This window comes from Mycothermus thermophilus (assembly GCF_041956435.1).
Source record: "Mycothermus thermophilus strain CBS 625.91 unplaced genomic scaffold VTJ04scaffold_1, whole genome shotgun sequence".
Classification (NCBI taxonomy): Eukaryota; Fungi; Ascomycota; class Sordariomycetes; order Sordariales; family Chaetomiaceae; genus Mycothermus; species Mycothermus thermophilus.
Genome location: NW_027191427.1, coordinates 767,925 through 794,148, shown reverse-complemented (window position 1 = coordinate 794,148; position 26,224 = coordinate 767,925). Strand labels below are relative to the sequence as shown.

Genomic DNA, 26,224 nt, shown 5'->3' with positions numbered 1-26,224 from the left:
GCCAGACAAAATATAATGTCATGATCCAAGTCGACTTCGCCAGGTGATATATCCAAAATCTTCCTCAGTGAGATACCGATGTACCATCCCTTGCTCATACTATCCATACTCAACCCCTTTCCCCCTGATATAACTTGAACACCAAATCTCCCCAAAATGTTCATAGAGGTAAACACAGAACCCTACCGCCCCCCAACGACCCTAACATACGGCGCCGGAAACAGCCCACAAACGCCCAAATAATACCCGTGGAACCACTCCCCATTGACATCTTCCACCTCCACAATCTCTGCGCCCTTGGGGAACATGAGCTCGTCATCGACGCCTTGCTCAGGGATCCATCCCCACCCGGCGGCCACTCGCCACCCCGTCCCGCCGTCGGGCGGGAAGGTGTCCGTCCAGATGCCCTTCATCATGTTCCCAGCAGCAGTACTCGAGGACGAAGAGGACGAAGCAGTGGAGGCGGTGGACGTGGTGATAGCCGACCCTGGCGCCGCAGACAGACCGACATCGCGCGAGTACAGCCGCTGCAACCGCCTCGCCGTCGAAGGTGGCACCGAACCGCCAGGCGACGGGACCGAATCGTCGCGCCACGAGGCAATCATCCACTGCCCGCCAGCGAAATGCGACGACCCCCCCTCCAAATCCTCCACCCTCAACCTCCGACCGCCAACCAAATCCCTCTCGATCTTCCGCCGGAGGTACACTCCGCCAGTCCCAGCCCCGGCGCCGACCGCGCCAGCAGCCACGGGTTTCCCGTCCGCTCCCTGCACAAAGAATGCTGCCGGGGAGCCCACGTAACCAACCACCACCATCCGATGTCCCGCCCGCGGACAACGCCTCCACCCCGCCGGGCCGTTCTCGTGCGCCACTCGGCCTTGGGCGACGAGTCCGTTGTAGCAGGGCGCGCAGATGTCGTAGCCCGGTGGGACTGTCGCCGCCGCCACCGTCGTCGTTGAGCCTGAGCCTGTACTTGTGGAAGTGGCGGTCGTCCCCGCGCCGCCGGAAGTTGTGGTTGTAGATTGATGATCTTGCCCGGGGGGCGACGGGCACGAGGGGCAGTGATAATGCGATTGCTGCGCCGAGATGGGGTGACGGCAGAGCTGGCAATGGGGAGGAATAAGAGGGAGGGGGTGAAATGTCCCCATTGCTGCCGGGATGGGAGCCGTCGCTGTGGTAGGGCTATTGTTTCCAGGCGAGTTATTGCTGCTCCCAGCACCGACCGGCGAAGCCGGCATCGGGGAGGGTAACAACCCACCACCACCACCACCAGCAGTAGTCGACGTCGGCGATGCCACCAACCCCGCCGCCGCCGTCGGTGGTCTATACACCAACGGCAAAAGCGGATGCGAACACGTCCTCCCCCTCCCAACACACTCCGAACAAAACCCCCACTCACCCTCATTACAAACCTCACACTTCCAATAACAATCCCCGGCCCAATTCAAACACGCCGCGCAAAAAGCCCCAACCTGCAACCTCTCCAACGGACTGCTCACCACCACCCCTGGTCCCGGCTTCGGCGGACTCAAAAACCGCTGCGGCACCAGAAAATGCGGTCCTCCTCTTACCACCTCTCCTCCTCCTCCTCCTCCTCCTCCTCCTCCTCCCCCGCCTTCGCGACGGCGCTTCTCCCACCGTGCCCAAGCGCCCTTGCCAAACCCGAACCACCCTTCGCAGCAATTCCTGCCCCGACGCCAGCAGTCGAGACAAATGTGCCAATCCCCGCCGGAGCACTGCGGACAGCGGTAGTGCAGCGTGTACTCGATGTGCTCGCGCGCGCAGCGGCGGCACGAGATGACGGGTTCTTTGTACCGCGGCGGGACAGGCAGGGTTGGCGGACGGCGGGGCGGGGATGGTTGTTGCTGCTGAGGGTTGACAATGCTCGGGGAGATGCCAAGGGTGGGGGATTCGGGACGGAAGTCGGGGCGCGGAGGTGGGCGGGAGGCGGAGCGGGAATGGTCTCGGTCGCGGTCTCGGTCGATGGATGTGCGGAGGGGGAGAGTGGCTGAGCCGGTACCAGTTATGGTGGATGAAGCTGCTGTTGCTGCTGCTGCTGCTGATGTGCGCGGGTCGATGCCGACGCTCAACCTCCTGCTAGCAAGAGAATCCGCGCCTGTAGAACCTCTCACTGACAAATCCGTGGCTGCCCTCGGCCCCGCCCTCGCATCTCTGGCCAGGTCAGTCTGTGTCGGCACAACAGGCAGCGTGGCGCTGCGACTGGCGCTCGACGCCCTTCTCCGGCGAGCCGCGTCCTGGACTTCCAGATGCGCCGAGCTCGACGGCGGGTACCGACCGCGCGGCTGCTGATCCTCGCTCCCGCTTCCCGACGCGCTCGGGGCTCTCGAGTTCGAAGAAGGCGGGTACGGCTGTCCCCTGCTCGTCGGGCGCGAGGAGTCTTCGGTGGCACGAGACCGCGGCCTGGTGGTCGAGACCTCGGATCGGTGCGAGTGCGCGCTGGGCGTATTTCTCCTCCCACCCTCGCGACGGCGTTCGCGCTGACGGCGGCGGTAGGCCTCGGTGATTTTCCGGCTGAGTTCGTCGTTGTTCTCGAGGTCGAGGTTATCCAGGTCCAGGCCGTCCAGCAGGCCCTCCTCCTGGATCTGGCGGGCAAACTCTTCAATCTCGCGCTCGATATCCCTCTGGTCCATCCCACCCGCGCTGATCAAGCTCCTCAGCGACGACTGGTGCTCGATCTGTCGCTGCCTCCCTGCTACCTCAAGCTGTTGTTGACGCTGCTGCGAGGGAACCGCCATCTCAACCCCAGCCGGCCGTCCCTGACGACTCTCACTCCTCCTTCTCCTCCGCTCTCCACTTCCGGCAGTAGTAGCAGTCGTCGAACTCCTCGCCGCGCTGGTGGTCCTCCTCCTGCTATCCCCCTCCCTCTCATACCTACTACTCCTTCCGGAGGAAGTTCCACCAGCAGCGGCGGCAGCCCGTTCCTGCGCCTCCCTCAAACTGACCCTCCTCGCCTCCTCAATCATGGCCCTCTCCTCCTCATCCCGTCTCCTCTCCTCCGAACTCCTCCCTTCCAACCTCTTGATCCTGGGCAGGATCTTGTCCCCCCTCTTATACCGGGCGTCCATGTCCTTCTTTTCCTCCTCGGACCGGCCGCGGCCCGGGTTGAGCGCCAGAAAGACGTCGAGCAGGCTCGCGACGCGGGCGTCGTGGCGGGTGTCGCGCACGCGCTCCCGGCAGCTGGGGCAGGTGAAGATGGGCACGTCGGGCGGTGGCGGGGGGTCCGGGCTGAGCTCGACGCGTTGGGCTTGGAAGTGGAACCATTCCTTAAGACAGGCGCCGCAGAAGGTGTGTAGGCAGTCGAGGAGGGTGAGCGGTTGGTAGAGGAGGTCGGTGCAGATCTGTGTGATGGAGAAGTAGAAATATATGTTAGTAGCTATCCAAGCATTTCACTCTCCTGAACTGCGCATAGTTATCGTCTGTCCCCTCCCCCCCTTCTCATCCCCCCTTCTCCTCGGTGACAAGAGTCGAAGACGAAAACAAGAGCATGTGAAGCCCGAAACACCAAAGCCGTCAGGGGGAATATGCATAAGGCGCCGGGAGGTACTCACCGAGCAGGTTAGCTCCGTCTCGAGACTAGGCGCAACGGGGGCCGACGCCGAGGCAGCGGGCGCCTGGCGCGGAGAGTCGGCCGCCATGATCAAGACTGCAGAGGAGAAGAAAAAGAAGAAGATTCCCGGGTGCGCAAATCCCTATACGCTGAAGTGCCAGACAGAGGGATATCTCAGAATCAGTCTGCTTCTCAGAAGCAGCTGAATCCCAGGCCGTCCAACCTAGCCAAGTACCTCTGCACCAAGCCAAAAAAGAGAAGAAAACCAGACTGGGTCAAGGTAGGTAGGCAAGTCGACGTTAGTTAGATCAGATCAGATCAGATCAGGTACGGCATCCAGCTCGTCCCAAGCCAAACAAGTTTTGCCCCGTCAAAGCTAGTTAGTCAGTTCGCGGGGTAGTACTCGTATGGGGTACGGGGTCCGGGTCCGGGGATGGAGTCAAAGTCAGGCACAGTCAGTCCGTCAGCTTAGCCCAGCCGAGCCCAGCCAGCCCAGACCAAGACCCGGCTGACCAAGACGAGCCAGCCCAGACGAGGCCAAGCTTTCCAGTCGTCTTGTCCAAGCAAATGCCCCGAAGCAAGCTACCTAGTGCAGGTACCTAGGCAAGCTCGGTTCATGCGTGTGCCTGCGTGCGTGCGGGCGGGCGTGTGAGCGAGTGCGTGTTTCGGGCAGGTGACAGATCGTTGCTCGCGTGCCCGGTGTCCCAGGTGCTTGGTTATGGGCGTGTGCTCAGTCAGCAGGGGGGATGAGTATGAGCATGTGTTTCGGCTTCTTCCTCCTCCTCCAAGGTTCCAAGTCCAGGTTTCCGGGTTCCAGGTTGATGAGATGTCAAGCCCAGACCACCTAGGCAGGACAGGAAGGAAGACGGGAAAAAATACGAAGTAAGGGAGGGAATAATATGTCCCCTCGAAAATAAAGAGAGAAGGGAAGAAAAATGAAGAAAGTAAGAAAAAGGGAGAGAAATGAGAAAATTAGAGAAAAGCGAAGGGATATCCAGAGTGGCTGACCGACCAACTGGCTAGTTAGCTAAAACAGCAACAGCAACAGCAGCAGCAGCCCTACGACATGCTTCCTCGTGTCTGTCTCCTGCTGGAACCTGAAGCTGGCTGAGGCGGTCGGTAGAAATGAATGGAGCCTGAGCCCGAGGCTAGCCAGCATTGAGGTGGACATGCATATTGAAGAAAGTGGGGGAGGGGGTGGGACAGCAGCACACCGCAGCGGTGCCACTCACATGGGAAGCCAAGACGTCAGGCTCACGAGAGAGCGAAGGGGCATGGAATGCATCACCTGGTTCCCAGCTTGACGTCAAGTACGAGGTTTTCCATATCATGTCGGATCATTCTAGAGAATCTTGGTATTTCTCACGAGATTCACTACCGACCTGGTAATTCAAAGGTACTAGTATTCATCATGTCAATGCGTTACTTATGGACTACCGTAGGTGCGAGGACCTGATGCTACCTGCTATTCACACCGCTCTGCCTTATGTACTGCCTTGCGTCCCGTCCATTATCCAAGCCTCTCCAAACCGAGAACTTGTCATACTCGGAGCCCACGCCAGATCCATATCCTGCTGTAACTGTATGTGTTCTGCGTCCCGTTCTGCCCTCTGTGTACTGTGAGTGTATGTATGCGCCACATGCAACGATCCCAAAACTTCCCAAACAAAAATGAAAATGCAAACGCCCATGCGCCATCGCCTACCCTGCCTGAACACACCCAACACAAACCATAACAACCAAAAAATCTGTCCGATCAAGTCCTCTACATATCCTCCTTCTTATTCACCTGTTCGTCGTCATCATCCCCGTTCTCGCCATCATCACCTGCCCACTCCCTGCACCAGCCGTACCACGCCCGGTCAACACACGTTGGACTCGTCGTCGGCGCCGCGCTGGTCGGAGTCGAAGTGCTGGGCAGGCTCGGCGGGGAGGTGATGGTGCTGGTGCTGCTGAGCTCGCGTGTCGTGGTGACCGTGGGCGCCGCCGTCTCTTCCGCTGTTGTCGTTTCGTCGTAACATCCCCAGAACCTGCCTGGAGTCAGGCATGTCGTTGTAGTGGTTGTTGTCGTCGACGTTGGCGTGGTTGTGGTGGTAGTGGTCTTATCCCTGCACCCGAACCAGCCTCTGGAAATACCTTGTCAGCAAACTGTCATCACATCTTTCAGGGGTTCAATGTCACATACGGAGTATGACATGTCGTGGTCGACGTAGTGGTAGGAGTCACCTCGGACGTCTTGGTGCCCGTCGCTGTGGTTGTTTCGTCCAAGCAACCCCACCAGCCTGGAGTCTTGCACGTCTCGGTGCGTGTGCGCGTCTTGCTGGTGGACGTAGGGGAGCTGGTGGCCGACGTGGTCGTCGTTTCTGTACCGTTGCTCTCGTACATGGTCCAGCTGCCGCAGTCGCGGCATTCGGGCTTCCGCTTGCACTCAGGCACCGTGTTGTACTTGAGAATCACGTCGCGGATAACGGCGCGAATCTTGTGCGTACCAATACCCACGCGCCACCCCTTGTCGCCGACCGTATCGTACACACACTCAAAGCCTGTGTGGCACACCGTCTCAAGGGCGTACCCGCCAAACGAGCACGAGGCTGTGGCGCCGTTGCAGGTGCCGATGTAGATAGGGTCGGCGGTATGACCAAAGTGGTAGGCGCCCGTGTACTCGCGTGTCTGCGGGATGTCGGGATTGATGCCCGGCGGCACCGGAAGGCCCAGGCGGCCGGCGGCGAGGGCCTCGGGCACCGCCTGGAACGTCACCACAGGCACGCCGTATGTCAGACCAAGGAACGAGCTGACAGCACCGCCCAACGAGTGGCCTGTTATCCACACGTTGGAATTGGGGTACAACTCGGTCACGTTGGCGTAAAGTTCACGGGCGGCCTGGTAGTAGCGGTTCTCTTCGTGAAGAGCCTGGACAACGCACGTGTTGTTACACTGGTAGGGGCCCGTGGCGCAATCGCATACTTGGTGCCATGTCCATGGACCCTGCTGTGCGCAGCAACAACTGAAGAAGAGGTTGTCGTTGACCTTGTCGTTGGTGGTCGTTCCCTCGCCATCAAACACGGCGGGCGACGTGCCCTTGAGCCCGATAACGATGGTCGAGTTAGTGTCGTCGGCAAACACGTGTCCCCGCAGGCCGTCGCTCTCCCAGCCAAAGTCGACACTCCGGTTAAAGCCGCCACCAACGTCGTCCCAGTCGGCTTCATCAGGGCTCTGCACGTAGGCATCGGATGCCATGTAGGCAAGCGTCAGGATGGTGTCGCGGTCGGTAATATCGGGCGCCGGGACCTCGTCGAGGGTCCAAGCTGAAGGCGCGAGAACGTTCGCGTACCCAAACCGGCGTGCGTGGGCTACCATGGGATCGACGACGCTGGGTCGGCGATCGACCAGTCGTTGTATGCGCACGCCGTTGCTCCGGGCGCGGAGTGGCGGTAGGGGTTCGGCCTCGAAGCCATCCTCGGCGGCGAGCCACACATTGGAGACGCTGGGGTCGATATCCTTCTTGCGATGGAGATTCGGGTACTTGTAGGTGCCATGATGGAAAATGTGGCGGAGGGTCTAGCAGGAGATTTCGTTAGCCGGCTACTCGATGCGGAGCGACACATGAACACGACAGCAGCTGTCAGAACATACAAAGCTGTGCTCTCCGGGTGCAACTGGTTGTGGCTGCTCGGGTATTACTGCGCCCGGAGGAAGAACAGCCTGGGGCTGGGCTGGTGCATTTGCGACAGCGGCAACGGGCGACGGCGAGAGGGCGAGGAAGGACAGCAGCAACTGAGCCGTGATCCTCGCGGTGGAAGTGGACGTCCCTCCACTCGCCTCCCTCCTCGGTAGCATGCTGAGATGGACGGGCGGTGGGATGGATGTAGTCGTACAGGACAGGAGTTGATGGCGCGGGTTGGGCTGGGTATGTACAGGTCTAAATGCCGGTTACGCCATAGGAGAAGAGAGCATGAAGAATGGCTGATGTGTTTGTTGTTGTTGTTTGTTGATGGTTGAGATCAAGGCGAGGCACAGGCAGAAGGAAGACGGAAGATGACCGAGTCGGGGAACGCCACCGACGGGAACGGATCCAGTCATGAGTCCTCGTGAGCGCCCGCCAGATGACGACGAGTGCCGGGGAATCGTTGGGGTCGGCCAGCGTCACGCCAATCAGAGGCGACCATGTTCCACCTGTCTGCGACCGCCTTGTCTTATCGTTGGGCGGTGAGTCGCACAGTAATCATCAGACACAGATTGCACCGTGTGTCGTCAGGCACCTGCCCATTTCAAAGCCGGCCGCATAAGTGACGTGGACAGTGCGATTACAGTATGGAATACCCCCACCGATTGGGTCCCGATATGCCGATATGCGGGGATTCCCGAGGCTCAGGATGCTTGGATTCTCCATTCCACCCTCTCTGTGGACATCTTGACTGACACGACGCAGGGAACGCGGCCAGGCCCAACGTCGCGTCTTGGGTCTCGGTTTGGCATACATCTCGGCTAGCGCAGGAACAGGACACCATCTCGCAACATCTCAACAAACGTCTCACAACAGAACAAAATTCACACAAAAATCCACACCACCATATTGAGCCAGGCCATGGGATAGAATTGCGGAGGGCATTTATTGTTATCTTTCCACTTGGTTGGCAAGACGTATCTTTTTTATTTTATTTTTTTGTTCTTCTTTTATGTCTCGTCAGCCCCGCCCAAGGTCAACTACTACACAATTGGTGGTCTTCGGACGGTGACGAGGCCTGCCCAACATCCACCCACCTAGCCTCTCTTTTCTTGTCTCAAACTACACCACCCACAGTGACTGCTTGATGCGCCGCTGGCTGCTTTGACTTACCTCTGCTCCCAAATCTTGATATTCATGTGAGCCTGTTCGTCTCTGGTCTCTCTCAGTGACTCTGACTCTGACTTCATGCTCTTGTCCAGCCACAACAACCCATGACTCCGACTCCCTCCAACCCTCACCCTCTGAGGTCCGTCCACTCGTTCCAAGTAGACCGTTCCTCATCTCCCGACCCCGATGCCAACTCCGAGTCCATAACTCGCCCCAAGAGGGCAAACACCGTCGACAATGGACGCCCCTCCTTTCCATCCAGTCGTCTGCGTACCCCCTCCGGCACGCCTCTGACGCAAGCCATCCTCGAAGGCGAAGCCACCGATGCTTTCGCCAGCATCACCGAGGAGGAGTCCACGGACCCTCCAAGAACCTCGGTCGATCTGGAGGACCTTCCCATCGAACTCATCAGCTTGACGGATCGTTTCGTTGACTCCCTGACCGCCCCCGTACATCCTACCCCGCCCACCATCGACGACTTGACACGCATGTTCCAAGACTTCTACGCCAGTGCTGCCTCCCATATTCAGACACATGTCGATACCTTGGCCGCCCGGCAAAGGCGTGAAGAGCGGGAGGACTCTGCCCCGCCTCCTCTCACGACTCGTCCTTCAGCGTCGAGTTTGTTGCGAGCTACGGCAGCTTCCCTCGGACCCAAGCCAGCACCGCCTCCGAAGCGGGAGTCAGAGCAACAGTTGCTGACCACCGAGGAACTTGCTGAACGGAAGCGCGCGAGGAAGGCTCTGGAGCAAAAGAGGTCGCAGTTGGAGGAGGCTGTCGAGAGAAGGCTATGCGAGGGTATCTACACAAAGATCTACCGCCACCGCAGCACCCAGGACGAAGCAAATGATGCAAAGTTGCGCTCCAAGACGGCCGCTCTCGCCGTCGTTGGCATCGGCCCGATCGACCTAGGCGTCGACCTCGGCATCCCGGAAGGCGACCCAGAGGCTGCCGCAAAGAAGCAGAGTGAGGTCAGGGAGTGGCTCGAGCCAGCTAGGGCGGAGCTCGTACTTATGAGCCAGGCTCGATATCCCCTGGGAAAGCTCAATCATCTCAAAGCCGCACACAAGCGGATCATCGACACTCTCTCACACTTCCATCCCTCGTCGTCGGCCGACGAGCTCATGCCCATGCTCATCTACACCCTCATCACTCTACCCCCCGAAAGTCTCAACGTCATCAGCGACGTCAACTTTATCCAGCGTTTCCGCTGGGAGCAGAAGCTCACCGGCGAAGCCTCCTACTGTCTGACCACTCTCGAGGCAGCCATCTCCTTCCTTGAAACCGTCGACCTTTCCACACTCCGTGCCGACGAAGCCCCAACCGGCCCGCTCAAACCCTCCAGCAGTTCCTCCTCCCTCAAAAGCGACACATTCCCTCCGGCCTTCTCCCCGACAGCCTCCACCCCGACCACGCGAAATCCCAATCCAACTGAAACCGCCTCCGCTACTCTTACTCCCGCCCAGCGCCCACACCGCGCCACATCCTCCCCCAGCCCAACCTCAGCCGCACCTGCCAGCTTCCGTGCGGCCGTCAACGCCCAACTCCGCGGCCCGAGAAAACTAAGCGACCTGGTCCGCAACCCGCCGACCCCGTCGCAGGCTCTCAACGCGGCCTCGGACGCGGTGCTGACGACCGCCGATCAGGGGCTGAAAACCATCAGCACCTCCCTGGGAGATAGCTACAAGTTCCTCCTCGGTAAACTGCGGGAACGCGCACCAGATTCGTTGCTGCTGGGTAAGGACACCGCCGCTGGGAGTAGCGGTGCTGCTGCCGCCGAGGCGGTCGTCCCCAAAACCCTGGCGGATGTGAGAAAGTTGGTCAGCACCCCGCCGCTGGCGGCGCAGGATGAGATAACCCCTGCAAGTGAAGACCAGCAACCACCACAGCAACCCCACGAACGAGACCGCCCCTCGCCGTTATTCGCCTTCATCTCCGGCAGCGGCGCCGCTTCCAGACGGGATCGTAGTGCGGACTCCACCCGCAGCGCGGCGTCATCTGTCGGACCCGGGAGGCGGTCAACGTTATCAACAACAGTAACAGCAGGGGATGAGAAACGTGCCGCTGCCGAGGGGACAACAGCGGCCGCGCCAAGTCCCACTGCTGCTGCTGCTGCGCCGACAAGCCCGCCGCTGATTGATTCTGTCAGGAATCTCGGGACATCGTTGAACCCGATGGCGAGATTGTCGGCGGGAATTGGCGGGTTGACGGGCCGGGCGTTTGGAAGGAGTGGGACGACCGTCGTGGCTACGGGGTCAACGACAGCGACGCCAGCGACGGGAACGGGAACAGCGAAGACGGAAGATGTACCACCGCCGCCTTTGCCTAAGGATGGGGTGGTGGATTTGGCTACTGTAAGTTTTCCACCTACTCACTTTCATGGCATAACCATGATCTGTTGTTGAAGAAACGAATGAAACTAACAGAGTTCAAAACAAAAGGCCTTCCCTGACCTCGCCCCCGTTCTCCCGCCGCGCGAGTACCCCAAAATCCGCCCGCCCATCCCCCGCTTCATGGAGGCGCAGAGCGCAGCCGATTTGACCGTCGGAGACATGTTTGAGCTGTTGAGGGATTATAAGCGGCTGGCCAAAGCGCTGGGGGAGATGGATGCTTTTATTAAGGAGTGATTATCACAAATGGGGTTTGTTTGGTAGCTAGGGAAGGGATTGATGGTTTGGTTGGTTTGGCTGGGTAGGATGGTGGATTGCTTCACTTGATGAGAAAGAGGGAATTGATTGATACCCGCGGATTGGGATAGAGGAAGGGTTTGGAGAGGGTCGGTTTGTTGTTTCGTGAGCGTGCATATTGGGAGGATAGAGTCTTCTACTGGGTGGTTTTCTGTCTTGGTTCCAGAGATAGATGCTGGCTGGGGGTTGGTTCCCTTGGGTAGATGGGTTGGGATTTGGAATTGATCATATGCTACTGCGATGTTATACAGCGGTATTGATTGTTTCTTTTCTTTCATCTCAGGTGTGCATGCTGCCTTCTGATGTTATGGTCGATGAGGCTCTCCTTGTGAGGTGCTCTTTGACCTCGGGTGCCCCACATTTTCAAGGAAAACCTCAACTCTCAACACTTCAACGCTCAAGGACCTCAAAGCAAGACCACAGCCAGAAAAGATTCAACCCTTCTCAACACACACAACTTGTCCCAATCAACCGTCTCTAAAGAAAGAAGAAAACCCAAGATCACAAGAAACAAAAATGGGCGCAGCATCAACCTCCCCCCACTCCACGGCTGCTGCTGCTGCTGCTGCTGCTGCTGCTGCTGCTGCTGCAAAAGCCCTCCCCGAACTCACCCTCATCGTCGCCGCCACCCAGCAGATGGGCATCGGCCGCGACGGCGCGCTTCCCTGGACGGGGTTGCGGAAGGAGATGGCGTATTTTGCGCGGGTCACGAAGCGTTTGCCTCCTTCTCCCTCTCCTTCCTTGTCGGCTGCTTCTTCAACAGCAGCAACAACATCTGCATCTGGATCGGAAAGTGGTAGCGCAGCGCCGGTGAGGAGGCAACAACAAAACGCCGTGATCATGGGCCGGAAAACGTGGGAGAGCATCCCCGAACGGTTCAGACCGCTGCCGGGGAGGTTGAACGTGGTTATCTCGCGGACTTTGGCCCCTCCCCCAACACCATCAACATCGTCATCATCACCACCACCAACCACGGAACAAGCGCTGAAAAACAACCCGCTCATTTACCCAACCCTCTCCTCCGCGCTGCACGCCCTCTCAGCCCTCCAACAAACCCACCAACAACAACAACCTCAACAAGTCAGCAGCAGCAGCAGCAGCAGTGGCAGCAGTGGCGGTGATGATGTCCCAGAGGTGGGCAGGATCTTCGTCATCGGCGGCGGGGAACTCTACCGCGCCGCGCTGGCGCTCAAACAGACCCGCCGGGTGCTCTTGACACGGATTCATCGGGAGTTTGAGTGCGATACCTTCTTTCCTTTGAGACTCGTCAACAATTCCTCCTCTTCCGGTTTGGACTCTTCCGGATCTGGGTCTGGCTCGGGAGGGTCAAACCCCCAAGTCGCGGGCGAAGGGGAAGGCGAGATGGACGCGACAAGATCAAAGTGGCGCCGCTGTACCCAAGCGGAAATGGATGCGTGGGTAGGCGAGGAGGTGCCGAGGGGTTTGCAGGAGGAGGCGGGGACGGGGTACGAGTTTGAGATGTGGGAGCGGGTTGATAATAATGACGAGGATGATGGTGGTGATGGGACAGGAGCAGCGGTATAGGGGTAGGAGGAGGAGGAGAGGTACTTAATGGGACGAGTTATGAAAGGGGATGTGAGGACCAGCTTGTAGGACTGGAGTATTGAGAAGCTAAACCTCATGAGAGACGGTCATGGGGTGGCGGATGAGAGAATAAGGGGGGTAGATGAGGATAGATTTTACACGAGAGAGAGGCTGAGGAATTCTTTTTTAGTGCCTAGGCATGAACCTAATCAAACATTTGGCGCTGATTGGGATTGATGATGGGTGCTCAAAAATCATACTTATCGTCCACGGTTGGACACGTCAAATACAGGCAGACCCCTAGGCATTCTGGAGAACAGAAGGTTGTGTCAACACCCCATACTGTGTATACCATTTCCTTGGTGTCAAACACTTTCTTTCCCCCTGCCTATTCCTAGCTATCATGAGTCAACACATCCATCCCTAGGTAAGTACCCAGAAACAAAAGCCGCCCAACCGTCGTCATAACCCTGCCTGTCTAGGTATATGATGCCGCCTGATCAGATATACAAACCCTATGATATCTTGGAAACGAACACGGGAACCCAACCTCCGGTCCAAACCCATAACGCCGAACCTATCCTAACCCGAACCAAACCAACCCAACCCAGTCACCGCCAACAATCACCAGCGAAAAGAAAACCAGATCTATAACCCCACCCATCCGACCACTTCTAGTAATAACAATGATAACACCCTAGTCACTAACCAAGGCATTACTCAACCCCAATATCGTCATGCCCAAAAACGCGCACCCGACGCTCAAATTCCTGGAATGGTTCAAGCTCAAGCTCTCAGCAAACAACTGCAGCGCCACGCTGACCATGATCCCCGCCGTGATGGCAAACAGGACCGCATACGCCGTGTAATCCACCACTACCCCCTTTCCTCCCCTCTCATTACCACCAGGAACCGCGGCCCCGTCCCCATAATACCCCTTGACAACCCTCAACCAAACCACCGCCACCCCCGCTCCCAAAGGCTGGCTGAACCCGCCCAGCAAAGACGACCAGAAGACCGCCTTCGCGCGGCTGCCTAGGGCCATGTACAAAGGCAACGCCATGGAGAAGCCCTCGGCAATGTTGTGCACGAAGAGCGCCATGAAGACGTTGAACCCCAGTGCCGGGCTGGCGTGGTTGGTCGCGTAGGTCACAAAGCCTTCCGGGAATTTGTGCAGAGCGATGGCAATGACGGTCTGCAGGCCGATGGAAAGGAAGCCATTGGTGGGGACGTGGTGATGGTGTTGTGGCTGTTGGGGTTGGGCTTCGACGTCAGTGGAGCAGGCGGAATGGGCGTCGATGGAGGGGTCGTGGGGATCGGATTGTGGTTGGTGGTGGTGGTGATGGTGATGATGGTGGTGATGGTCGTGCCCGTTGGTGTGTGCGTGCGAATGACTGTGGTTATCGTGGGCATGGGAGCTGGTTCGGACGACGCGGTAGCGTGGGGGCAGCGGGCTCTCGAGGGCATCAGTCAAGTTCGGGAAGGTGGCGGAACGGGTAATGGCAGCCCGGACGCCGACGTGTTTGAAGCATTCCTGGCCGCAGGGGTCGGTGTAACCGTAACAAGGACCATTCTCGTCGCAGTTGGGCTTTGTGTCTTTGAAGAAGGACAGGACGCGTGTCGTCACATTGATTTGGCGTCGGTTCTGCGTGGAGGTACTGCGAGGAAGGGGAAGCGGAGTGGTGGCTTCGGCAGCTGGGATTCCGTTGGCAGGTTCACTGTATACGCGGCCGTTGGTGGGAGAAGAGGCAGAGATCAAGGGCGTCTGCTCAGTAATAACTTGAGCTATTTGCACCATATGTGGGTTTTCGGCGGGCAAGCCGCTGGAAGGCTTCTTCGCCAGCCGGGGAGGGTGATGGTGATGGTTGTGGTGGTGGTGATGGCCATCAAGCTCCTCGTCGAGATGGTCGTGGGTGTGTTCGCAGTCGACGACATGTGATGGCATGTAACGGTGCAGGATTCTGGAAACGGCCTGAATGCCAAAGAAGCCGAGAATAAAGAAGGCCATCATAAGGAAGCCGGCTTGTTGTTTGTCCCAGCCATCTTTTTTGAGGTATCGCATGGAGGAGGGCAGCATGCTGTAGAGGGCGGAGAAGATCTGGGGACATTGTTAGCATGAAGGAGGCATTGGGACAGACTGATTGATAAGTCTACCGACCATGACGCCGAAGCTTAAGCTGAGGGACGAGGCCAGGAAGGTATTGCTTTCTTGGATGCGAAAGCGTCGTTTCCCTGGGAGGAGACGGATGGGAATGTCAACGCAGATGACCGAGGCGCCCAAGATGCAGGCGAGGCCGCTGAAGGCCGTAAGAATCCAGCCGCGAGTATCATTGTCCATGTTGGTGATGACGCCCATGGAGTGGGCTATAGACGGGCTCTGCATGGCCCCAGATGAGATTGGCGATAGGTAGCGGGGTGTGGTGACGGTGGCAAATCTCGAGTTTAGGAAAGATAGCCACTGAAGATAGTGCAGATTGACGCTGCTTGATGAGGGGGGAAGATTTGGCGGACGCGGGGCCAGATGCGTATATGTGTTCGCCCGGCGTTGAGAGGGCTGTGGAAGAAGAGGAATCAGGAGATGAGTGAATGATGAAAGAATGGGGGCGAGGCACTATACAAAAGCGTGACTAGTGAGGCGGTTCGGTGGAATGGGAACCTTGATGGCCTGGGGCGGGGGCCAAGAATCAGATTGACAATGGAGGCTAATTGCATCAGACCTCGCACCCAAACCGGGAAAGAGCCCAACCGGAACTTTTCTTTGGTTTCTTGTGCCGAGCTGTTGGTAAACCTCGACTGTGTGTCCAGGACACTCTCAGAGTTGACAATGCTGTGCTTACTGACGATGATGGGCAATGCCTACCAAAAAAGAAAGGATCACAAGCTGATGAGATAACGACAATCCCAATCAATAGCCGAGAGTTGCTAACACAGGCCAATTGCATTACCCTGGAGGACAGTGGATTGACATGTTTTCGTCTGTCAAAGTGGAAGACGCGGGGGGTTCCAGATCCACTGTAGTGGCGGGGAACCCTGACGGTGGCCCAGACATCAGGATCACCTACCAGGATGCCTGGGCCATTGGGCACCTTGACGGCTGCCATTCAATTCGGTCAGTTGTCATTGGCCAGCCCCAGAAGGCAGCCCCAGCCCCAGCGATGCCGTGCCACCTCAGTGTGCTGCCTCGAGGATGACGGTCCAGAGCTGTCCGGATCTTCCGAGTCGCAGTGAATGTCAGCGAGTATTGGTGCGCTGGTTTGTCTTAATCATTTGAGATTTGAAATCAACAATTCCGAGTCTTGGTGGTGCCTGCCAACCTGATCCCACCTCACGGTTCCTCAACCTACTGTGCAGTAGTCGGGTGAGGTGCCTGAATCGGGCCCGCAGCCGGTGGGTACCCGGACCGGCCTTGGCGTGGGCCCGGCCCGAGCATCACCGGAAGGAACCTCCAAAAATTTAGCGACCAACTTCTCCAATTGCGGCACACCCTCCAACTTCTTTTCCGTCCCAACCTCCAACCCAACACCTCAACCCTCCTCCTTCAAGTGCGACTACCACCGCCATCATGTCCAAAACCACACTCGCCGTCATCGCCGGCCTCAGCGCCGGCGCCGGCGCAGCTGCTACAGCCGCCGTCTTCTCCCTCCGCTCCGACAAGTCCGACCACCTCCCACCTCCTGTCATCCAACCTCCTCCTACCTCCCTCTCGAACGCCGCCTCTCCCGTCCCCGTCCCGGCCAGCCAAGTCTTCAACAACCCCCCTCCCCCACCACCACTACCACCGGCCGCCGCACCCGTTCCTTCTCCTCTCGTGCCCCACTCCGGGGCCGTACCTCCCGTCGACCCCGCCGGGCTCTTCCAATACGGTTTTCCGGGTCCCGTCTCCGACCTTGCCGCGCGCTCGAGCTTGATCTCCTCCTACGACAGACGCACGCGCAACCCGCACTGGGTGGTCGAGCACATCACGCCCGGGTCCCTCTCGCACCAGTCCGGCGACCGGAAAAACTCCAACTTCATGGAGGATACGACCATCCCGGAAAAGTTCCGCGCCAAGCTGGCCGACTACTTCCGCTCCGGCTACGACCGCGGCCACCAGGTCCCCGCGGCGGATTGCAAGTGGAGCCAGCAGGCTATGGACGATACCTTTTACCTGACAAACATGTGTCCGCAGGTGGGCGACGGGTTTAATCGCGACTATTGGGCGCATTTTGAGGATTTCTGCCGGCGCTTGACCAAAAAGTATCCCTCGGTCCGGGTGGTAACGGGCCCGCTGTACCTACCCAAGCGCGAGCAGGACGGCAAGTGGTACGTCAAGTACGAGGTGATTGGGAACCCGCCCAACGTGGCGGTGCCAACGCATTTCTACAAGGTCATTTACGCCGAGGAGGATGCGCCGAGCAAGCAGCAGCCAGGAGGGAACGGCAAGGTGGCGCTGGGCGCGTTCGTCTTGCCCAACGCCCCGATCCCCAACGACAAGCCCTTGTCGGATTTCGAGGTGCCCCTGGAGGCGGTTGAGAGGGCGAGCGGGCTCGAGTTTGCGAGCAAGTTGCCCGTCCAGAGGAGGAAGAGGTTGTGTGCCGAAACGAACTGCTCGATTATTGTGAAGGAATATGCCGAGAAGCAGAAGGCCTTTGCGAAGAAATAGAGGGGAGAGGTAGCGTCGTGGCAGAAGAGAAATTGGTTCTTCTATCTGTTACTACGCTATGCGCATTTTGCTTCTTGGTCGTCGGGGAAGATGATGCTCTGTCTTGTCGAGCTTGTAGAGCATAGGCGCATATAGAAGGAATGGGACTAGAGGGCTGTGAAGAAGCAACCACTGCAGATAGATACCGGTACTCTGCACATGCCTAGGTATGGGCAACATTTTAGTTGTCTCATCCCCAGAAGCTGACGTTCTTCACGGGAGTGGTATTTCGTGGACATGGCTTGTCTGCCATCATGACATCTCCATACACGATTTATACACGGGCACTGCCAGCCCAACCTCCCTCCCTATCCCCATCCCCATCTCATTCCTTCAACCCCGCCTTCTGAAACGCAGTCCTCAGTTCCGCCACGGGCACATCCACCTGCCCAAACTGCGCCGCCAAATCCGCAAACCCGCTCCTCGGATCCATCTCCACCTCCTCGTCCTCCATGCCCCCCAACCTCTTCACCCCGGCCCGCATCCACGCCACCACGGCCGCCAGCGCTCTCAAATCCACGTCCTCTCTGCCTTTAAACAAATTCCGCCACACCGCCTCGGCGAGCACCGCGTCCCCTTTGACCAGGCCCTCGTCGTAGGCCAAAATCACGCCGCGCCATTGCACGAACAGGTCTTTCAGGTAGCGCTGGCGTAGAGCGCGGGAGGTGATTGCGTGGACGTCCTCCATTTTGGACTCGGCTTGGAAGAAGAAGTGGTTGACGATCCCGGACTGCCAGGCTTGGTGGAGTTCCGGAGGGAAGCAGCGGTAGCGCACGACCAGGAGGTACATGTGCAGCATGGTGACGTGGGACCAGGTGCTGAAGGTGGGGAGGAGGGAGAGTTCTGTTGGGACGGTGGTCAGTTTTTATATACATATAGAACGTCAATTACCCGGGAATGAGAAAAAAGAATAAGGAGGGAGGGGAGTAGAAATACCCTTATGCCAAACACCCCCCTGGCTCACGCCAATCTCCTCGCCGTCGGCGGTATGCTGGAGGGTGTCGTTCTTGCGCACGGCCGGGTCGATGGTGTACTCAGCCTGGCCGGCGCAGTGCTTGTAGGCGCGCTCCGTGGCGCCGTAGACAAAGTAGGAGCTCTTGTTGGCGGCGAGGCTCTTGGCGATGCCACCGAGGAGCTTGTCTTTGAGACCGCGGTTTGGGGAGGTGGTGGACAACCATCGGCGGGTGGGGGGTATTATTGAGGAGGGTTGGGTTGAGAGAGGAGAGGATGAGCGTGAAGGTGAGGATGAGAGGGGGAGTGAGGATATTTGTCGAGTCGCTGACGACCTTGGTGCTGATGAGGGGAGGAGAGTGGTCTCAAGAGGCAATGCCAGCCTCTTGGACAGGCTGCCCAGGCCTGTGCTGCAGCTGCGACAGGCCATCGAGAGTTTTTCTGAGGATTCGAGTCTGAGGGATGAAGGTTGAGGTGAGTGAGTGAAAGTGGGTGAAGCTGTTTGGGGACGTCATGAAGCTCTCGGAAAATCATTATCGGGTCGACGATAAGGGTTAGGGTCAGGTATTGCACATAAGGTCCGTTGCCGTCCTCCTCACGTCGACGTCTAATATCTGGGCTACTACGTCCTCTGGATATGATACATGTTCCGTAGATACACTCTGACACATATGCCATGAAGCCCTGCCTAATCCAAGGCAGAAAACACCAACGAAGCATTGGTGCCGCCAAACCCAAAGCTGTTGGACATGGCCACCCTCACTTTCTTCTTCTGTGCTTCCCGCGGCACAAAGTTGAATCGTGCCCCAACATCCGGCTTGTACAGGTTCAGAGTCGGCGGTACAGCATTCTGCTCCCAGTCAGCAACTAAACCTTGGAACAACAACCAATATCCATCCCCTCTCCTGAACTCACCTCACAAATAGCCAGCACAGCAAACATGGCCTCCACAGCGCCCGCCGCACCCAGTAGATGCCCAATCGCTCCCTTGGTGCTGCTCACCGTGATTTTGCTCTCCTCACCCACTCCGTCTTCGCCCAGCATCAGCGTCTTGATAGCCGCCGCCTCGGCCGCATCCCCCACCACAGTCCCCGTGGCGTGGGCATTGATATAATCCACCTCGGCCGGCTTGATCCCCGCCTGACGCAGCGCCTTCCTCATGGCCGCCAGCGCGCCCGCCCCATCCCCCCTCGGCGCCGTCGGGTGGTGCGCGTCGCCGCTGCATCCGTACCCCCTCAGCTCGGCCAGAATCTTTGCGCCCCTGCGCTTCGCGTGCTCCAACTCCTCGAGCACCATCACCGCCGCGCCCTCGGCGACGACGAACCCGTCCCTGTCGGCGTCGAATGGACGACAGCTGGCCGGAGGGTCGTGGTTGAAGGAGGTGGAGAGCGAGCGCGAGCGCCCGAAGCCGGCGAAGGTTAATGGGTGGATGCAGGATTCGGCGCCGCCGGCGAGCATGACGTCGGCGTCGCCAAAGGCGATGAAGCGCGCCGCGTCGCCGAGGGAGTGGGCGCCTGTGGTGCAGGCGGTGGTGGCGGCGTGGTTTGGGCCGCGGAGGCGGTGGCGCATCGAGATGTGCCCGGCCGCGAGGTTGATGAGGATCTTGGGGACGAAGAGAGGGGGAACTTTTTTGTAGCCCTTTTTTTGTGTGTTTGTCCCCCATCGAGTGCATTCTAGTTTCAGTAATTGATGTTCTGGCTGTTGAAAAGTTTGTGGTCTTGCCTGGCTGGCCTCCCATTGCTTACACAGGCAGCAGCAGCAGTAGTTCAAGGGAGGAGGAGGACCGGCGGGGAACCTACCCCTCGATCAAAAGCGAGACTGGTCGCGTACATGTCATGGAGATTCCCGATGCCGCTTCCGATGCACACTCCCGTCATTTCTTCATCTTCGGAACTTGATGGCTGCCAGCCGGCGTCGCGAAGGGCCATGTCGGCGGCGGCGACAGCGTACTGGGCGAAGGTGGACATGCGGCGTTGGTCGGCAGGCTCAAGCCAGTCACCCGGGTGCCAGAGGCCGTTGTCGACAGGTCGGTGTGATGATTGCCTGGGGCCAGAAGGAGAAGGAGTGGGCACGATGCCGGCGACGGTGCTCGTAAGAGATCGCCACTGGGCTTGTTCTGCTGCGTCGCTGCCGCGGTCGGCGACACTGACGATACCCGACTCGCCGGCCAGGAGCCGTTGCCATGTCCGACGAACCCCTACGCCCAATGGCGTGATGGCGCCGAGGCCAGTCACAACGACGCGGCGCATGTTAGGTCATCGGGCGGTGGTAGTGATGGTGAGGTTTGAGTTGATGTGAGAAGAAGTGAGAAGTGAGGGTTTGGAGTTGATATCTCGGCGACATATTGAACCCTAACCCTTTCTCGTCTAACACCCGAAACAATGACGGCCAGGGGCCACTTGTCACTTGTCCGGATCGCGACCTGAATAAGACAAACAACTTCACACGGAAACAGATGAGAAAGGATCCAATTGCCCAGTAAACACACGCCGCCATCCTCTCCCATTAAATGCGCAGGCCGCTTGTTGCTTTTCCAACTGAAACATATCCATTGACTGGGAGAAGCACAAAAATATGATATACTCCCTGCCGTGACTCTCACAGCATCAACCCTAGACTCTTAGACAACCTCTCAACGTCACACATACCTTTATCGCCTGCCATCAATTGCCTCGAAATCGACCAGCCAATATCGTTACATTGACAGAGTCAACATAGAGGCCCCCGCCCGTCCCGTTCCCCGTCCTCTCCCTCTCATGTTGACATCCGGGTAGCGTCTGTAATCCTCAGTCCTTACCACCACCACCATCACCATGCCCCGTCCTCCAGGATCCTCGTCTGAGGATGTGGCCCTTCAACCCTTAGGCCCGAGGTCTCATGATGATGACTCTGATACCGAGCCAGCCCCGGGAGCCTCAACATCGCGGCACACTGGCTCATCCTTCGAGGGGCATCCCACTCTCTCACACCTCAAAGACCGCGTCTCCCGCCTCAAATCCACCATAGGCCACAAGCTCCAAGACGCCCCCTTCGACCCCGAAAACTCAGACGATGAGCTGTTGATCGACCCCAACCTCCCAGTTGATTACTCCCAACGCCATCAGCCCCTTCCGCGCCACTCCGTCTCAAGCGTCGACCACGACCATGACATCCCTCTCGGCAAGGCCTCGCTCGACTCGGACCGAGCCCCCTTGGTCCAACAGGAAAACGGCCAATCCGGGGAGCCCCAGGAGGAGGAGATCGAAGACTCGCCCTACCCCGAGGTCCGCGCCGCCGTGCACCCCTACGACGACCCCACCCTGCCCTGCAACACCCTTCGCGCTTGGTCCATCGGCTTGTCCCTCATCTTCATCGGCGCGAGCATGAACACCCTGTTCTCGCTGCGTTCACCCAACATCAGCCTGGGCGCCCTCATCGCTCAGATCATTGCATGGCCCATCGGCCGCGCATGGGCCCGTTTTGTCCCCGACAAGACTGTCACGGTGCCCGTGCTGTGGTTGGGAAAGGGAGGGCCGGTCCGAAAGTTAAGGATCCGGCTCAATCCGGGGCCGTTTAACGTCAAGGAGCATGCGATTATTGTGGTCATGGCCGGCGTGTCGTTTTCGGTGGCGTACGCGACGGACATCATCCTGGCGCAAAAGGTGTTTTATAAGCAGGACTTTGGCATTCTGTGGCAGATGATGCTGGTGGTGTCGACCCAGAGTTTGGGGTACGGGATTGCGGGCATGATGAGGAAATTCCTAGGTGAGTGAACCAGTATACATCCCAAAGTGGTCGCATCATCAGAGACTTACTTTTGATAGTCTATCCCGCCTCCATGATCTGGCCCGGCAACCTCGTCTCTGTCACGCTCATGAACGCAATGTACGAGCGCGGCGAAGACCGAGATCCCACCATCATCGGCGGCAACATGCCCCGGTACGCGTGGTTTGGCCTCATCACCGCTGCCTCATTTTTCTATTACTTCATCCCAGGCTGGTTCGCTCAGTTCTTGAGCTCTTTCGCTTTCATGACCTGGCTGTTCCCGGAGAGCCCCATCGTAAACCAACTGTTTGGATACACTACCGGTCTTTCACTGCTGCCCATCACCTTCGACTGGACCCAGATCAGCGGCTATGTTGGCTCGCCTCTCATTCCGCCATGGTAGGTCGGCCGTCGAATCCTCTCCGGGAGTTTGTGATGAAGGGTGGGCGGCTAATGATTTCACGCAGGCACGCCATCGCCAACACTATGCTTGGAGTGATTCTGTTTTTTGTCCTCCTCACATCCGTGCTGCATTACACAAACACTTGGTACGGCTGGTATCTGCCCATGAGCGACTCCAGCACCTACGACAATACGGGAGCCCAGTACAACGTCTCTCGCATCCTGACCCCCGACCTGATGCTGGACGTGGAGGCGTACAACAACTACTCGCCACTCTTTTTGAGGTGAGGCGTCCTCTTCTTTTTCTTCTCCCTCTCCGGTTGCGACTGTGAAGCTTACACGACCCACAGCACAACGTTCGCCATGGCGTACGGCCTCTCCTTCGCCGCCATCGCCTCCCTGGTCGTCTACACCTATCTCCACCACGGAAAAACCATCTGGAGGCAGTACAAGAGCAGCACCACCGAAAAGCCCGACATCCACATGAAGCTGATGCGGCGGTACAAGGAGGCCCCGACGTGGTGGTACATGTCCTTGTTTGCTGTGGTGAGTCCGTCCTTGCAGTGTTACATCCGATATTTGCTGCCGTATTACCACCTTTGTTTCTTTTTATCCCTTCTAACTTCGACACGCCGATTGTCCTAGATGCTCGTCCTTGGCTTTGTAACGGTCCTTGCCTGGCCCACCAACATGACGTGGTGGGCTTTCCTGCTGGCGGTTTTCATCTCGTTCGCCTTCTCGCTGCCGATTGGTATCATCCAGGCTGTTACCAACAACCAGATTGGCTTGAACGTGCTTACCGAGTTTGTATACGGGTATATCCAACCGGGACGGCCGCTGGGGTTGATGATGTACGACGCTCTTCCCTGTCCATTTACTATCGGTATTTGGTTTGGTGTTGGTCTGGGGTAACTAACTGCTTCCGTACAGTTTCAAAACCTTTGGATACATCACCATGTCTCAAGCCCTGACCTTCGTTTCGGATCTCAAGTTCGGCCACTACATGAAGATCCCACCGCGGACCATGTTCATGGCCCAGGTCGTCGCCACCACCGTTTCGTGCTTTATTCAGGTACTGGTGCTTAACTTTGCTTTGCGTAACATCCCGGGGGTTTGTGAACCGACGCAGCCGGAACATTTTACTTGCCCTGGTGGAAGGGTGTTCTTTTCTGGTACGTTTCTCCCCATCATGTATTGTTTCCCGTTTGTCCTTGGCCAGGCTCGGCCTTAAACTTCCCATCCGGTGTTGTCGTTTTTGTCAACCCTCCCTTACTTACGCCCGTAACTTACTAATCCATCCAAACAAACAGCCTCGGTAATCTGGGGCCTCATCGGCCCCGCGCGCATCTTTTCCCCAGGCCAAATCTACGCGGGGCTCTTCTTCTTCTTCCCCCTGGGAGCCATCACCCCCATCGTCATCTACCTCCTCGCCAAGCGCCGGCCCAAATCCTTCCTGCGCTACCTCATGGCGCCCGTCATCTTTGCAGGAGCGGGAGCCATCCCGCCCGCCACCCCGCTCAACTACCTCAGCTGGGGCATCGTGGGGTGGGTGTTCCAGTACTGGATCAAGAAGAGGCACTTTGCATGGTGGAACCGGTTGAATTTCTTGACCAGCTCCGGGTTGGATTTGGGGCTGGCGTTGAGCACGCTGTTTATTTTCTTTGTGTTTACCATCAGGGAGGTGGAGCCGCCGAAGTGGTGGGGAAATGAGGTGGTGAAGGGGACGATGGATTATAGAGGGGATGCGGTGCAGGTGGTGCTGGGGCCGGGGGAGACGTTTGGGCCGACTAGTTGGGGGTGATGGTGATGTTTAAAGGGGGAGGGACGGAGGGAGAATTGTGGGTTTGGATAGAGGTTGTAGATTCCAGGGTTGTGGTTGTTCGTTGGCACAGCAGATTCCAAAGACTCAAGTACCTAGGTCTCGAATAGAACCCTGTGGGTATCGTGAGCTTTGCTCTATTGTGTTGTTCGAGTCTGGACGTTTGTGGACCCCCACGATTTGGTCCATTCATTCATGGCCACCTTTGACAGCACAAGATACTACATACCTCAACTCACATCGCCGCCAGAGAAACTCTGAAACAGCCAAATCGAGTCTTGAGGAGATCAACATTATCACACTGACCATGACGCCATCCTCACACATCCCTCCTTTTCACCACATCACACAACCCTCCTCGCCGATCTCAAGCAATGAAATCGTGCCTCGGCGATCGTGTGAAGAGCAGCAAGACCAGCCAGCCAGCGATGAGTGGGTGGTAAAAAGCCTGATTATCTATCTCCCTCCAACCAAAGCTGTCTTCGGTTTTTTAACGCCATCTCCCTCTCAAACGGACATACATGGTTTCCACCAAACTAGGCAAGGGGCGATGCCGATCACCCCCTTCAGAGTATATACGAGATGAGACAAATATGAAGCAAGGAGGCAAAGAGAAGAAGAAGGAGAGAGAGATATGTAAGTGTATGGACGAAGTAGAGATTGGGTTGGTTGACCGGCTTGGCTGCGCTGCAGATATGCATGAGGGAGGGGGCGATCTTTCTGTACCTAGGTAGGGGTGCATCGGCGATGTTTACATGTATGTTTTACTTATCTAGATGGGAGGTGGCGAAGCTGATAGGGTTAGTAGTGCTGTCGATCTTCAACGCCACCTCGTGGTGGTTGTTTACTGGACATACATCTGTGGCGGGATGTCAAAATCGGTCGAAATGTTGTGTAACGCGATCGGTGTTTAGTCCCGAGAAAGATGGAGAAAGGAAACTTTGAGGTGTCTTTTCGTTCGGCTACGGACTCCGTGGTGTACTCTTTGATTAGGCTGGGACTGGGCACGGGCTACCGATCCTACCTATAAGACTAGGTCATGGATTCTACTTTTCTTGCCTGATACATCTGTATAAGCATTTATCCAGGTATGATGGAAAACATGTGAGTACACCCATCGTCTTCTGCTGCACACATTCATGCCACCATGGGGGTCAAGACACGCTCTCAACCAACCATCAACTCCGAGCCAGAATCCCCCGTTCAACCTGGATGGAACTTCCCGGCCGTGTATCGCCACAGAAGCCCACCGTCTCATCACATCTCAAACCCTCTCAGCTATCACCGCCCTCTACTTCGTTCTGGAAGACACGCAAGGCCAGACACCTTCTTTTCCAACCGGACGATCCCCGAAGTCTTGCATATACCCCCTCGCCAGCCACGATGGCGATACGAGGCCAGCCAATGTCATTGTTGTGTTTGTTTGTCGTTGAGTTGATTCTCTCCTGCAGACCTAAGGGCCAAGGAAGGGGGTGACCTGCAGACCGCCGAATCGAATCGGCGAAAGCTTGGATGGACAGCAGTGGTGGTGGTAGTGGTGGTGGTGGTATTGGTGGTGATATTGCTCCTGTTGTTCGCCGATATTTGCTGCTGCTGCTGCTGCTGCTGAGCCCAACCACCGAGACGACACCGAGCTCTCTCCGTCCATCCGCCGTGGTGAGAAGCATGTGCTCCGCATCATTCTCATGTCATGATCTCGTCATCATCCAAGGTCGCTGATCCCCGGTCTCCTGCGTGTGGTTCGTCTTGGACATTGTGTTCTCGCCGCCGTTCGTTTTCCCAAACCTTCTCACCTTGCTTTTCCCCTCCGCCAAGCATCGGTGAACCAACCTATCGGATCTCCCACCGCCGCGATATTCGGTATTTTTGTTCACTTGACCCTGCCCCCATGCAACCGTGCAACCCCCCCATCCCAGAGTCGCTCTTCAGCTGGGTTGGTGGTGGAGGCTCTGCTTGGTTGGTTTCTGTGTCCACCCCCCTCGTCCACCGACCC

General features: G+C 57.7%; 9 protein-coding genes across 9 annotated transcripts; 4 read left to right on the top strand and 5 right to left on the bottom strand.

Annotated features, from left to right (window-relative positions):
• Positions 1–182: 182 nt before the first annotated feature.
• On the bottom strand, positions 183–3,656 carry VTJ04DRAFT_278 (uncharacterized protein; the record flags this gene model as incomplete). Its single annotated transcript, XM_069360606.1, has 2 exons — positions 183–3,359; positions 3,570–3,656. 2 exons carry the CDS (start codon positions 3,654–3,656, stop codon positions 183–185), a joined length of 3,264 nt encoding a protein of 1,087 aa, XP_069222888.1.
• Positions 3,657–5,333: 1,677 nt separating this feature from the next.
• On the bottom strand, positions 5,334–7,405 carry VTJ04DRAFT_277 (uncharacterized protein; the record flags this gene model as incomplete). The annotated part of the gene is made up of 3 exons (XM_069360595.1): positions 5,334–5,694; positions 5,754–7,126; positions 7,202–7,405. The coding sequence occupies 3 exons, from the start codon at positions 7,403–7,405 to the stop codon at positions 5,334–5,336; spliced, it is 1,938 nt and encodes a 645-aa protein (XP_069222887.1).
• A 1,101-nt stretch (positions 7,406–8,506) lies between these two features.
• Positions 8,507–11,029, top strand: VTJ04DRAFT_276 (uncharacterized protein; the record flags this gene model as incomplete). Its single annotated transcript, XM_069360584.1, has 2 exons — positions 8,507–10,756; positions 10,844–11,029. 2 exons carry the CDS (start codon positions 8,507–8,509, stop codon positions 11,027–11,029), a joined length of 2,436 nt encoding a protein of 811 aa, XP_069222886.1.
• A 576-nt stretch (positions 11,030–11,605) lies between these two features.
• Positions 11,606–12,634, top strand: VTJ04DRAFT_275 (uncharacterized protein; the record flags this gene model as incomplete). Its single annotated transcript, XM_069360573.1, has 1 exon — positions 11,606–12,634. One exon carries the CDS (start codon positions 11,606–11,608, stop codon positions 12,632–12,634), a length of 1,029 nt encoding a protein of 342 aa, XP_069222885.1.
• A 697-nt stretch (positions 12,635–13,331) lies between these two features.
• VTJ04DRAFT_274 (uncharacterized protein) lies at positions 13,332–15,017 on the bottom strand (the record flags this gene model as incomplete). Its single annotated transcript, XM_069360562.1, has 2 exons — positions 13,332–14,732; positions 14,793–15,017. The coding sequence occupies 2 exons, from the start codon at positions 15,015–15,017 to the stop codon at positions 13,332–13,334; spliced, it is 1,626 nt and encodes a 541-aa protein (XP_069222884.1).
• Positions 15,018–16,196: 1,179 nt separating this feature from the next.
• VTJ04DRAFT_273 (uncharacterized protein) lies at positions 16,197–17,276 on the top strand (the record flags this gene model as incomplete). Its single annotated transcript, XM_069360551.1, has 1 exon — positions 16,197–17,276. One exon carries the CDS (start codon positions 16,197–16,199, stop codon positions 17,274–17,276), a length of 1,080 nt encoding a protein of 359 aa, XP_069222883.1.
• A 364-nt stretch (positions 17,277–17,640) lies between these two features.
• On the bottom strand, positions 17,641–18,696 carry VTJ04DRAFT_272 (uncharacterized protein; the record flags this gene model as incomplete). Its single annotated transcript, XM_069360540.1, has 2 exons — positions 17,641–18,158; positions 18,252–18,696. The coding sequence occupies 2 exons, from the start codon at positions 18,694–18,696 to the stop codon at positions 17,641–17,643; spliced, it is 963 nt and encodes a 320-aa protein (XP_069222882.1).
• Positions 18,697–18,954: 258 nt separating this feature from the next.
• On the bottom strand, positions 18,955–20,515 carry VTJ04DRAFT_271 (uncharacterized protein; the record flags this gene model as incomplete). The annotated part of the gene is made up of 3 exons (XM_069360529.1): positions 18,955–19,116; positions 19,182–19,904; positions 20,066–20,515. 3 exons carry the CDS (start codon positions 20,513–20,515, stop codon positions 18,955–18,957), a joined length of 1,335 nt encoding a protein of 444 aa, XP_069222881.1.
• A 564-nt stretch (positions 20,516–21,079) lies between these two features.
• On the top strand, positions 21,080–24,213 carry VTJ04DRAFT_270 (uncharacterized protein; the record flags this gene model as incomplete). Its single annotated transcript, XM_069360518.1, has 7 exons — positions 21,080–22,010; positions 22,070–22,409; positions 22,478–22,696; positions 22,763–22,958; positions 23,058–23,263; positions 23,343–23,584; positions 23,723–24,213. 7 exons carry the CDS (start codon positions 21,080–21,082, stop codon positions 24,211–24,213), a joined length of 2,625 nt encoding a protein of 874 aa, XP_069222880.1.
• Between the last annotated feature and the right edge of the window lie 2,011 nt (positions 24,214–26,224).